Source organism: Leguminivora glycinivorella, chromosome 12, assembly GCF_023078275.1.
Source record: "Leguminivora glycinivorella isolate SPB_JAAS2020 chromosome 12, LegGlyc_1.1, whole genome shotgun sequence".
Classification (NCBI taxonomy): Eukaryota; Metazoa; Arthropoda; class Insecta; order Lepidoptera; family Tortricidae; genus Leguminivora; species Leguminivora glycinivorella.
Genome location: NC_062982.1, coordinates 23,986,831 through 23,999,072, shown reverse-complemented (window position 1 = coordinate 23,999,072; position 12,242 = coordinate 23,986,831). Strand labels below are relative to the sequence as shown.

At 35.2% G+C, this 12,242-nt stretch overlaps 2 protein-coding genes across 2 annotated transcripts in view; one reads left to right on the top strand and one right to left on the bottom strand.

Annotated features, from left to right (window-relative positions):
* LOC125231645 (protein ELYS) overlaps positions 1-2,720 on the bottom strand; it is a 57,634-nt gene extending 54,914 nt beyond the window's left edge. The window contains exons 1-4 of the mRNA XM_048137129.1: positions 2,425-2,720; positions 1,926-2,055; positions 954-1,249; positions 200-591 (exon numbers count right to left, since the gene is read on the bottom strand). Of these exons, the coding sequence (XP_047993086.1) occupies positions 200-591; positions 954-1,249; positions 1,926-2,055; positions 2,425-2,518 (912 nt within the window). The 5' untranslated portion in view covers positions 2,519-2,720. The remainder of the gene's footprint in view (positions 1-199; positions 592-953; positions 1,250-1,925; positions 2,056-2,424) is intronic.
* A 2,238-nt stretch (positions 2,721-4,958) lies between these two features.
* On the top strand, positions 4,959-12,242 carry LOC125231580. Its single transcript, XM_048137039.1, has 5 exons — positions 4,959-5,037; positions 5,622-6,913; positions 7,090-7,170; positions 9,386-11,968; positions 12,219-12,242. Exons 4-5 carry the CDS (start codon positions 9,419-9,421, stop codon positions 12,240-12,242), a joined length of 2,574 nt encoding a protein of 857 aa, XP_047992996.1. The 5' UTR covers positions 4,959-5,037; positions 5,622-6,913; positions 7,090-7,170; positions 9,386-9,418.

Below are 12,242 nucleotides of genomic sequence, written 5' to 3'. Positions count from 1 at the left end.
TTTTTAATAAATTGACGATTCAAGACTTTTATTTCCCTTTAGGAACCTCATTTTCAATCCAGTATTAAGTATAATAATATAGCATCATCATTCATCAGTTGTCATTCATATTAATCATTTATAGCACACAAGGAAAATAAAAAAGGTGGTTAAAACTAAACAAAAGAGGGAAGAAACAAGTTTGATATAAAAAAAATACCTGAAATCCAAAATGCGTGACCGGCAAGCATTCTCTATTAACCTGCGACGCGAACTCCAGCTCCAAACTCATCATGTTCCAAATCTGGAACGCCCCGAAATTAAATCCAACCGCCAAACTGCCCAATTGCGGCACATACTGAAGTGATGACACTCTTATGTGGTCCTGTTTCGCTTTCATCCGAATTGAACCATCTGGATTTCTAAACAAATACTGGCCGTCAACTAGTGAGTTTTCGTTAAGGATTAGAGCAAGATGGTCATCGTTTTCTAATGCCTGATCTCTGTGTTGGTCTATTTGTGAGACAGCATTGTGAGAGAGGAATGCTAGATTGGCTGGGTTAGATTCCATGCGGACTAGGTGCTCGTAGCCTTGGGATATGTCTTTTAATGCTGGAAAAAATGTTTTAGCTTATATAACAATGCCATAAGTGGATTATAACAGAAGAAAAGGATATAATATGATATCGGTAGCTCTCATTTTTAAACACTTTCAACTCTCACTGTGAGGGTGTGGAACAGTTTGACCGAAATCAGAGTACCTGCAGTGAACTCTTTTAAAAATAGATTTGATAAATATTTCTTGAATGGACAAAACACAAGTGGAGGAAGCGGGAAATTGATATGCATAGTATCAGCTATACGCTGCCTGTGCATTAACAAATAATAATAAATCTGCTGTAGCCTCTTGCTGATCTCAATTTGCCATAGAATGATATAAGATTCTAATTTAAACACAACATCTAATAACTTACCTTGAATAAGACTGGCTCTATTCAGATCAAACGCAAAAATCTCTCCTCTCTTGGAGCCAGCCATGATAACTCCATCAAAGCATGTCAACGGGCCATCCGGCACCTCATCGCACACAGCTATCTCCGTAATCACCACATCTGTCTGGATGCACCGGAGGATCTGTGAGCCGTTGACATGGAGTACACAGATGAGGCCGGTGAGGTCTTCGCATTCTAGGCAGACAATGAGCTGCTTGGAGTTTTCGGTGAGCGGTGTGGGCAGTTCTATTACGCTGGTGATTGTACAGTTGGTGTTGCTGAAATTAATAAGATATTTAAAAAAAAGTTAAATCTAATATTTTAGTTTTGTGCAAATCAAAGTCTTTGGCTACCAATTAACCATACAACCACCTTGTACATTAGTATCTTCAGAGGATTATAAAGGTTTAGTAAATTAAGACTTTAATGAGTAAGACTAAAAAGAAATTGTGAATTCAAACACCTCATCACCATCCTTAGTCAATAAGATGATCTTAATATAAGAAAGGGTGGTTGTTTTTGAGTCTTCAGGCTATAAAGGGTTAAAGGAAAGGTGAATTTGTGAGTATGTTTAGTAAAACGCGCCACTTTGTTGGTTACCAGTAAGGCGAGATTTACTTGTATTTTTATATGAATATACTGACAAAGCGGCTTTATAGCAAATGACAAAGTGGGACGTTTTCCCCTCACACTTATTAAATCACACAAATAGAAAAGATACAACAGAGAATAGCAAAATTTATGATGTTGCAGCTAGTTTTATAAGTAGAGCATTGATACTGTTTACTTATGGTGTGATTTTCTCCATTAAATTTATTGCATCCTCAACAAGACAATATGAAGTGCTATATTGTGGATCCATTTACACAGAGCATTTAGATATTACTGGTATTTATTAAGTTGGCATTTTTAAGTTCAAAGTAGTCCACTTTGATGAGATGTAAATATTCTCACCTATAAGGGACTCCAAAGGTCCTGGCAGCTACCTTCAGCCCGGTTCTAAGGTCCACCACACAGAATTTGGTGCCCAGCGCCAGCCAGCCATGCTTCGTGTCACTTAGAATACCACCCAGAGGAACATTTTCTGAAAAAGACAGGTTAAAAACTATTCAGATCTTTGGTTATAATAATTCCCAATAGAGAATGTGATTTGTTGTATGATGAGTTTATTATTCTTGCTAGAATACTGTTACAGCTGTATGCCACTAGGTAGTTATTTAATTGAAGCTTAAACTAAAGGAAGAACTGAATTGACTACAAAATAAATGTTGACTTATAAAATAAAAAAAAGAGTCATTAATTTCGATTACTTAGCAATAGCAGGGTGTGAAAACAGTGATTACATCAACTTAGTGTCCACAAAGGAAGCTGCGGCCTCTGTGGGATCATAAAAAGTCGAGTTTTTTTTCGTTGTCACTACCTACTAATTTCGTAGATTCTGTCATCAACATACCTGCATTTTCCGATGGCTGCAAATAACTGAACACGGCAGGAGAAAGGTTTGTAGTTTTTATTATTGAAAAAACACTATCTTGTAACTTCTGCATGTTAAACTGAACAGATTTTAAAATTTATAACGGAAAACAAATTCAGCTTTGAGGTTATGATGCATTATACTTTCGCCGCTTAAGGTTAGAACGGCAAGTATTTTACTTTGGAAAATTTAATCCTATAGATTTTTATTAACACTTAAATTATACACAACTAAATAAAAAATCTGTTGGAGCGTAATCTTCCATTTGAATTTAATAAGATACTCTACGCGCGCGGTATCACAATAACCAAACGTCAGATTTTGACTTTTGGTTTGGCAGAGGAAATAAACCCGCTCATAAGTAGTGATGGCCCTGCAACATTGTTAAGTAACGTTAAATAACGACCGTTATTGAGATTCGTTTCATGATATTTTTATGTTTAATAAAAAAAAAACAATGACGATTGATTTAGTTTCTATAGACAAAAAATAATTAAGAAAATTTATTTATGTCTCCATTCTGTGAGTGAGTGAAGGTCATAGCAATTACTATTGTTTGTCAAACGCCTAACGCCTTGCTCGGTAGAAAACGGCGAAAATAAAATGTTCTATGGGGCAATAAACCTTTGCGTTTAACTTTTTTTCAATACAGATGGTGTTTTTTTTACGCACTAGTGCGAGAAGTGGTTCATTATATGCCAGTAGGCCTAGCACATGATGGCCGCGAGAGTATGTCGCCGCGAGATAGATCACACGTCTTCTTCTAACTGTATAAATGACATAAGGACGGGCAGTCTATCTCGCGGCGACATAGCGGCAATCATGTGCTAACCCTGCAGGTCGAAACTTCGGAGGGCCATCTGTACTGAAAAACGTCGTACGATACACGTGCGAAAAGGAAATTCGTAACTCGTGTCGATTTAAAACACTCCCTTCGGTCGTGTTTTAATTTATCGCCACTCGTTTCGAACTTCCTTTTTACGCACTTGTATCGTAATGTACTATTATGATCCATAGAACATGATATACGGTCAACCAAGCACTAAACAAGGCGCGAAATTCAAATTTTCTATGGGAATTAAACCATCGACTCTTCATTTTCAATCATTTTTAAGTGTTATTGCTCCATCGATGTTGTTTATGATGACAACTGGCTGGTGAGCACTACATTTTTCTTTGTCACCTTTTATGAGTGATAAGATTTGTAGAGCAGTCTTTATTAGTAGGAAGATACTTACGTTTTATAGCATGATCATAATACTTACTGATTTTGAATGGGATAGTTATGTATATAAGTTTATATTTATTGTACTCTTTGAAGCTATGTAAATTAAAATGGGCAAAAGTAAATTATTTATTTATTTTGAAAATTTACAAAATATGAATAAATATCATCTTACATGTAATTAACATAAAATGTCTTTATTTTAACCTACATTAAACTATAGCTGTAATTTACATAATCACGATTATTTAAAAACCTTTGTACAAAAATACCATCTCATTTCTTAATCGTTATGTATTGTTCATTAATCGTCAAAAACAGGCCATTTATAACTTTTTACGTTTCGCTCCTATCTGTGTTCAAAAAATGATTACAGGCGTAGAGCAAAAATGTCAATCACAGCCGAACATATTGTATATTTTTACTATAAAGGCTTTCAAGTATTTTATCTATAGACTACTTTTTAGAACATTTTTTATTGAAGATACATTCTCAACAAAATACACTGCTAATAAAGACTTCAGACATAGTAATCATTATTTTGTAAGTTACATGAAACTGCTGACCTAGACTAGATGAAGTCTAGAAGTACCTAATTTTGTATTATATTGAATAGAGCGGTGCCAAAATGTCAGTTATATACATCAATCAGAAGTTATAAATGTCTCAAGTGTTCCACTTCGAGCAGATGTTTGAAACCGTAAAATGTTTTACCTAAGTACTGTAATCACGCTTTTTGAACCAAAATTACAAAGGAAGTATACGGTTTATTAATCAGCAATATACAGTATGTAAACTAACGAAAACCATTTACTATAACCCGTAAATGTCCAGGTGATACTGAGAAACTTTTACTATGGGACCAACACCCAAAACGCGAAATAAAAATTTACTCTCCCATAGGAAATACTTACTATAAAATAAAACTACCTATGAAACTGTCAGAAGATATTTTCGTGATTTCGGGGTTGATCCCATAGTAAAAGTTTCTCAGTATCACCTGGACATTTACGGGTTACAGTAAATGGTTTTCGTTAGTTTACATACTGTATATCGTTGTTTAAAACCTAAGCTGAATACATTGTAATTACACACAATAGTATATCTAGCGCTTTTTTTTACAAAGATAAAGATAATGTAAATATATATATTATTTATACGTATATGTTCTAAGACAGGGGTTGGCATCCGCAACTTGCATAACTTGTATGAGAGAGTTTTGGGTAGATACTGTTGTGGCTTTTATTTATAATAGTTACTTTTCTTGTAAAGAATTTGACAGGGGTGTCGCGAAACACGCGATGATTGTAAAAATTGTAAATAGCAACATTATGAAGAAAAGAAAAAATAAGTAAATTTGTCTATGGGTGAGTGACATCTTGTTTTCATATTTTGTGAGTAAACTCTTAAACTTTAAATTCATAAACTATATTAGAATCAGTGTTTGTGCACGAAGATCTCCAATTCGCAGTTAACGAGATAAAGCTAAGTATTTAGAATAAACCAATATTTATAAATATCCCAATTAGAAAGTATAAAACGACGATCGACATGATGAATTAATTTATATGTTACCATGCTTTCATGAACTCTAATTTCTTTAGCCATGTCGGGCTGGATAGAGACTATAGAAATTGTGGATACGGTGCACCGTCGTCTTAGTATCAGATCTGGAGATGTCTTCCATATAGGTTGTTTCGAGATTTCCAGAACCTTAGCACGTGAGCTTCATGTTTGTAGTCAGGAGATCCAACAGAGTGACTGGCATAACCTGATGAATGAGGGATGTATGTTGAATGTTCGCATGTGTCCACCTTTGAGAATGTCTTGAACGTTTAAACCCAATAATTCTTATTGTGTAAATAATTCCTAACCTTGATCTATCCATAACTGTGTCTTAGATTAAGTGCTTAGTGATTCAGAAGGAATCAATTTAACAATCTTTAAACAGATTGGAGAGATGACTACCATTAGCTGTTAATGAAAGGCTGCGATGGTTGGGGACCTTCGGAGCACTGTAACATATATTTATAGAGGTAAGGATGACCACATTATAATAATAATATTGATGCCTTATAATTGAGATATCAAGTTTTCTAAACCCAGATTAATTATATATATAAAAGCGAAGCAGTAACTGAATATTCACTGAGTTATAATTCAATGAGAACTCAGGCCAGTATTTATGATTAAAGGAACACTAAATAACTATTACTAATTATCATAATCAAATATGTATTGAATATCCCCCTTTGGTACATATTTTTGGTGGAATGATGATGGGGATCTGATTAATGAGCATATATTCTACTTATATTTGCTATAAAATAAACAAAGGCTTCAATAAAACGAATGTAGTCATCCTATTTTGAAATACAGTCAGAAAGATAAATAAATGAGAATAATTAAATCATGTGATTGAGGCGACATCTGTGGAGGAGCGGTGCAAATACATTCTACAATACATGGACCCTGAAAGGGTGTAGTAAGATTGGTACTTAATTTACAGTATCTTAAATCATAAGTACTTCGTTTATAGTACTTAAAATATGTTATCATGTCAAAACATTTTCAGCATAAGCCCAGGTGGAAGCTTCAGGCGACGGATTCTTCAAAATAAAGAAATTGTTTGTACTTTATTTATTATGCCCTCAGTTTGTGATACCCTTTTCAGCTAAAGATTGGATAGAGTGGTCTTCATAGTTTGACTACTCTCTCATAGATGGCGTTAAAGCGAGAGAGTCTTCATGGTTTGACTACTCTCTCATAGATGGCGTTAGAACGAGAGAGTCTTCATGGTTTGACTACTCTCTCATAGATGGCGTTAGCGCGAGAGAGTCTTCATGGTGTGACTACTCTCTCATAGATGGCGTTAGCATAGGAGGAGACTTTTAGTTTGGCTACTCTTCCGCAGATGGCGTTGTCAACCGTATATTGGAAAATCGATATTGAAAATCTTTTTATTTGTAAATAAATTCGACTTTCAATAATGAAAATTAATCACAGTAAATAATAAATTAATTTATGCCATTATTTAAATAAGAATTTTGGCAAAATTTGAAATTGAAATAAGTATTTCCGATCACTGAACGAAACGTATCAGTGAAGTGACATTAATGACGTTTTTACAGTAAGCAATCACCATCAGTGTGGAAGAGAACTTTGTTTATTTGCAAGTTAGATAAACTTTCAAGCAAAAGTGCTCGTGAATCAAAAATAAGGAACAAGCTATTGTCCTTACAGGTGAGAACATTTATGTTACATACTTCTAAAGCGTTTTGTTAAGTATTAGAGATAAAATGAATTCACAATGGCGGAAACTTTCCGCAATTTATAAATTGAATTAAATTGTCACTGATTTTAAACTACAAATACTAGGAAACACCTCATAATAAAGTAATTGTTATTTACTCACTAAGGTTTCCCATCGCACATGGAAATGTGAGAAAATTTCACGTGAAAAGGCTACTTATTGGAAATCAGTTTCTTGAATAAATCAGGTACGTAAATTTCCTACTTACAGTGAAATGATTTGTCCTAAAAGATTGAACTACTCTCTCACAACTAAACTCACATTGATACTAGATAAATAACTAATTGATAATGAGAAATAAATCAGTTTATAATAGTTACATACTACATTGTTTATCAAAGACAATTAAGTACAAATAAATATAACATAAGAGAATTACTTGTGAGTAATGATGTCACATTTACATTTCATACTATGAAGGATCCCTTTGTGAAAGGGGCAGTTTCAAATTACTAAAGCAGTGTTGGCTACCGGAAATTACATGTGATCTTAAGTATTGTCTGATAACACATAATAAATTAGATATTTGTGTTATATGAAGTTAACATTTAAAATAAAGCACATGGAGTAATGAATGAAATTAAGTTTAGTCATTCTAAACTAAATAAACAATGAGTAGTCAATTGCATTAATGAAAATAAATAAATGAAAAGGGTTTAATTAAAAGAATTGTTTGTGCTGTCTGTGAATATTTAAAATAAAACTAGAAATTGTTTCTAAGATCCCTGTTACATTAAAGACAGACCCAATGTGCATGATCATGGCCAGGTTGAATCAAGTCAATTAACGGTGGCAAGCAAAAGGTGTCATCTGGTCGGTAACTATCCTAAGCCGAAATAGTGGGACTTGGATTCAAAGATTAAATATACCCAAGGGTTTGGCCAGGTTGAATCAAGTCAATTAACGGTGGCAAACAAAAGGTGTCATCTGGTCGGTAACTATCCTAAGCCGAAATAGTGGGACTTGGATTCAAAGATTAAATATACCCAAGGGTTTGGCCAGGTTGAATCAAGTCAATTAACGGTGGCAAACAAAAGATTGTGTCATCTGGTCGGTAACTATACTAAGCCGAAATAGTGGGACTTGGATTCAAAAATTAAATATACCCAAGGGTTTGGCCAGGTTGAATCAAGTCAATTAACGGTGGCAAACAAAAGGTGTCATCTGGTCGGTAACTATCCTAAGCCGAAATAGTGGGACTTGGATTCAAAAATTAAATATACCCAAGGGTTTGGCCAGGTTGAATCAAGTCAATTAACGGTGGCAAACAAAAGGTGTCATCTGGTCGGTAACTATCCTAAGCCGAAATAGTGGGACTTGGATTCAAAAATTAAATATACCCAAGGGTTTGGCCAGGTTGAATCAAGTCAATTAACGGTGGCAAACAAAAGGTGTCATCTGGTCGGTAACTATCCTAAGCCGAAATAGTGGGACTTGGATTCAAAAATTAAATATACCCAAGGGTTTGGCCAGGTTGAATCAAGTCAATTAACGGTGGCAAACAAAAGGTGTCATCTGGTCGGTAACTATCCTAAGCCGAAATAGTGGGACTTGGATTCAAAAATTAAATATACCCAAGGGTTTGGCCAGGTTGAATCAAGTCAATTAACGGTGGCAAACAAAAGGTGTCATCTGGTCGGTAACTATCCTAAGCCGAAATAGTGGGACTTGGATTCAAAAATTAAATAAACCCAAGGGTTTGGCCAGGTTGAATCAAGTCAATTAACGGTGGCAAACATAAGATTGTGTCATCTGGTCGGTAACTATCCTAAGCCGAAATAGTGGGACTTGGATTCAAAAATTAAATTAACCCAAGGGTATGGCCAGTTCAAACCAAGTCAATTAACGGTGGCAAACAAAGGGTTGTGTCATCGGGTCGGTAACCAAACTAAGCCGAAATACTGGGACTTGGATTTGAAATTAATAATGATCAAGGCATGGTCGTGTCAGCTCCAGGTCAATTAAGAGTAATAAACTATAAGATGTATCACTCCGGTTTGGTAATTAGGGCCTGTGTGCCTAAACCAAACCATGTGGGACCTGGATATGAATATTAATTAATAAAAGGGATTAGTTTCACGTCCAAATTAAATTAATGAAACATTTAAATGTAAAGTTTGTCATGTTCGGGTATTAAAATTAAATAAACTAAGCCGAACTATGTGAGGGACGTGAATATAATAAAGTTTTGATTGACAAGTTTAATTTCTAGAATGACGACCAGTAATTAATAAAGTTTAATATATACCATAAAGGGATATTGGTCGATGAAATAAATTCACAGTCGGTACAATCAATCAGCAATTTTTAACTAGAAAGTCACTTACCGTAAACAAATTAATGAATAACACTGAGTCTATTAAGAGACTATATGAATAACCGTGGAATTATGATGATTTCAGGTTTCATTATAAGAATTGCAGTATCTTGAAAAAATGGAAGAAATCCATATAGAAAGATTAAATAAATTTGTGTCAGAAATAAAGAATCTATCTAATAAGGCCAAGGAGCTTTGTGCGTCAAGATCATGGAATGAAGAAGAATATGATCAAGCTAAGATCACTACAGCTAAGTTGCAAGCTGTAGTTACCCGTTTCAATACAGAATTGTACCAGTATTTTAAGATGGCTAGTAACCCTAATGCGGATGATATAAGCATCTTAACAACTGAACAATTAGAAGGAGAAGAGTCCTTGGCTGAGATCAACTCGCGAATTCAATCCCAAAGGGAAAAAACTAATACTTCCTCCTTCCAAGGTAAGCCCACAAATAGAGGAAAGTTGCCAGAATTAAATTTACCTACCTTTGATGGAAACGTTCTTCAGTGGACACCGTTTTGGGATCAGTTTAAATCAAATATTGACCAGAGAGAGCTAAAAGACGTAGATAAACTTCTGTATTTAAAAACATCTCTGAAGGGGGATGCACAAACCATTTTAGATGGACTAGAAACAACTAACGATAACTATAAAATAGCTGTAGAGACCCTTACTAACCGGTACGGCAAAAAATCACAGATAGTCGATGCGCATTACTCCACCTTGTATAAACTAAAACGTGCCGAAAATCCAGATGAATGCAGGAAAACTTTAGATGACATTGAACGACACCTAAGAGTACTAAATTCTTTAGGTGAAAACATAGAACACAATCACTTGAGATTCTTAATCATGGAGAAATTTCCGGAAGAAATAATATACGAATTAAAATTGAAATTAAAGGACGAATCCGTAGAAGAGTTAAGGAAAGTGCTACAGGTAGTACTCACAGCTAGAGAAGAAGCAAAAAGAACTTGTGAAGAAGGCAGTAGTAAAGTGAAGAATTTCACTACAGAAACTTTACTCATACAGGATTCTGGAAACAAAAGGCGAGTAAAACAAAGAAAACCCGATGTCAAATGCAATATGCGTAAGAAATTTAAACCAACTTTGACAGCGTTTACAAAGACATATCAAAACAAAAGAAAACTAATTGATGAAGAGAATACCTCTGCACCTGTTCAAAAGAAAAGGAAGTTTTCATGCATATTCTGTAGTGGAAATCATTTCAACGATGAGTGTACCAAAGTCAAATCATTGCAACTCAGAAAGGCAAAACTTAATAATCGCTGCTACAAGTGCTTAGGGCTGGGCCATTTCGGAAGAATGTGCAAAGCTAAATTACAAACTTGCCCGCATTGTGGTAAAACGGGACTACACAATAGAGCACTCTGTCCATCTAGGGACCAGCCTAAGAAAGAAACGACCACTTCTTTACATGTCAGTGATTGCGGATCTACTGTGCTCGAGACGATAATTGTCAACGCTATAGGAAGAGACAAAACTGTACAGAAATGCCGTGTACTTTTAGATAACGGCAGTATGAGGAGCTACGTCTTACAAAGTGTTGCGAAAAATCTCAATTTAGAACCTGAAGAAAACCATCACCTCACAGTATTCACTTTCGGTAAGGAAGAACCGCGCGAAATTGAAAGCCCTCTAGTTAGACTTTGTCTGCAATCGAAAAATAATAACTCAAGGATTATATATGTCAATGTAGTACCTACAATCACGAGAGAAGTATGCACACAAAATAAAGATTTCTTAGACTGGGAACACCACAATAAGTATGTTTTAGCCGATGACGGATCTCTGGAGGATCGCATTGATATCCTGATTGGTAACGATTACTATCAATCCATTATGTTGCCTGAAAGGGTAGAAATAAAAGAAAATTTATATCTTGTGAACTCAATGTTTGGTTGGATCTTATCCGGTCGGTCAAGAAAGGAAAGGGGAGATGATTTATCTGCACTCACGTACTTTCAGGCCGCATACGAAACCAAATTAAATGAACCTGACTTGCCACTGGACAATGCATCGATGAAGACTTTATGGGATCTAGAATCTATAGGTATCGTCGACTCACCTAACACAAATAGAGAAGGAGAAGCTATTAAACACTTTAATGAAAATACCAAGCTAGTGGAAAGTCGATATTATGTCAGTTGGCCTTGGCAGGATTATCCCCCAGAGTTACCCACCAACTATGGATTAGCATATGGAAGACTGGTAGGACTAGTAAAAAGACTAGATAAGAACACCTTGTCGATATACGACAAGACACTAAATGAACAATTACAGAGAGGAATTATAGAATGGGTCCCTAATGTTAAAGAGAAGAAACATCCTGTACATTACTTACCTTTTCACGGAGTAATGGCTCCAGGTAAGGCTCTCAGACTAGTGTATGATGCCTCAGCAAAGGTAAAGAATCAGAAAAGTCTTAATGAATGCTTATATGCTGGTCCCATGATGCTGGAAGATCTGACTGGTCTATTGATTCAATTTAGATGTCACGATATAGGATTGACAGCAGATGTTGAAAAGGCATTTCTACAAGTTGGATTGAATAATGACGATAGAGATGTAACTAGATTTCTATGGCTTAAGAATACTGAAAAACCTGTTACAGAAAACAATCTTGTACAATACAGATTCACTAGAGTTCCCTTTGAAATTATATCCAGTCCATTCTTGTTAAATGCGACGATCAAAACTCATCTCCAAACATGCGAAGGAAACTACACAAAACAACTTGCTAAAAACATATATGTAGACAATTTACTTACCGGTACAGAATCATTAGACGAAGCAATCGACTTGTACAAAGAGGCAAAGGAAAAGTTCTCCGATATATCAATGAACCTACGAGAATGGAGCTCTAACTCAAAGGATTTTCTTGATCAAATACCAGATGCAGCACCAGAAACAACAGTGA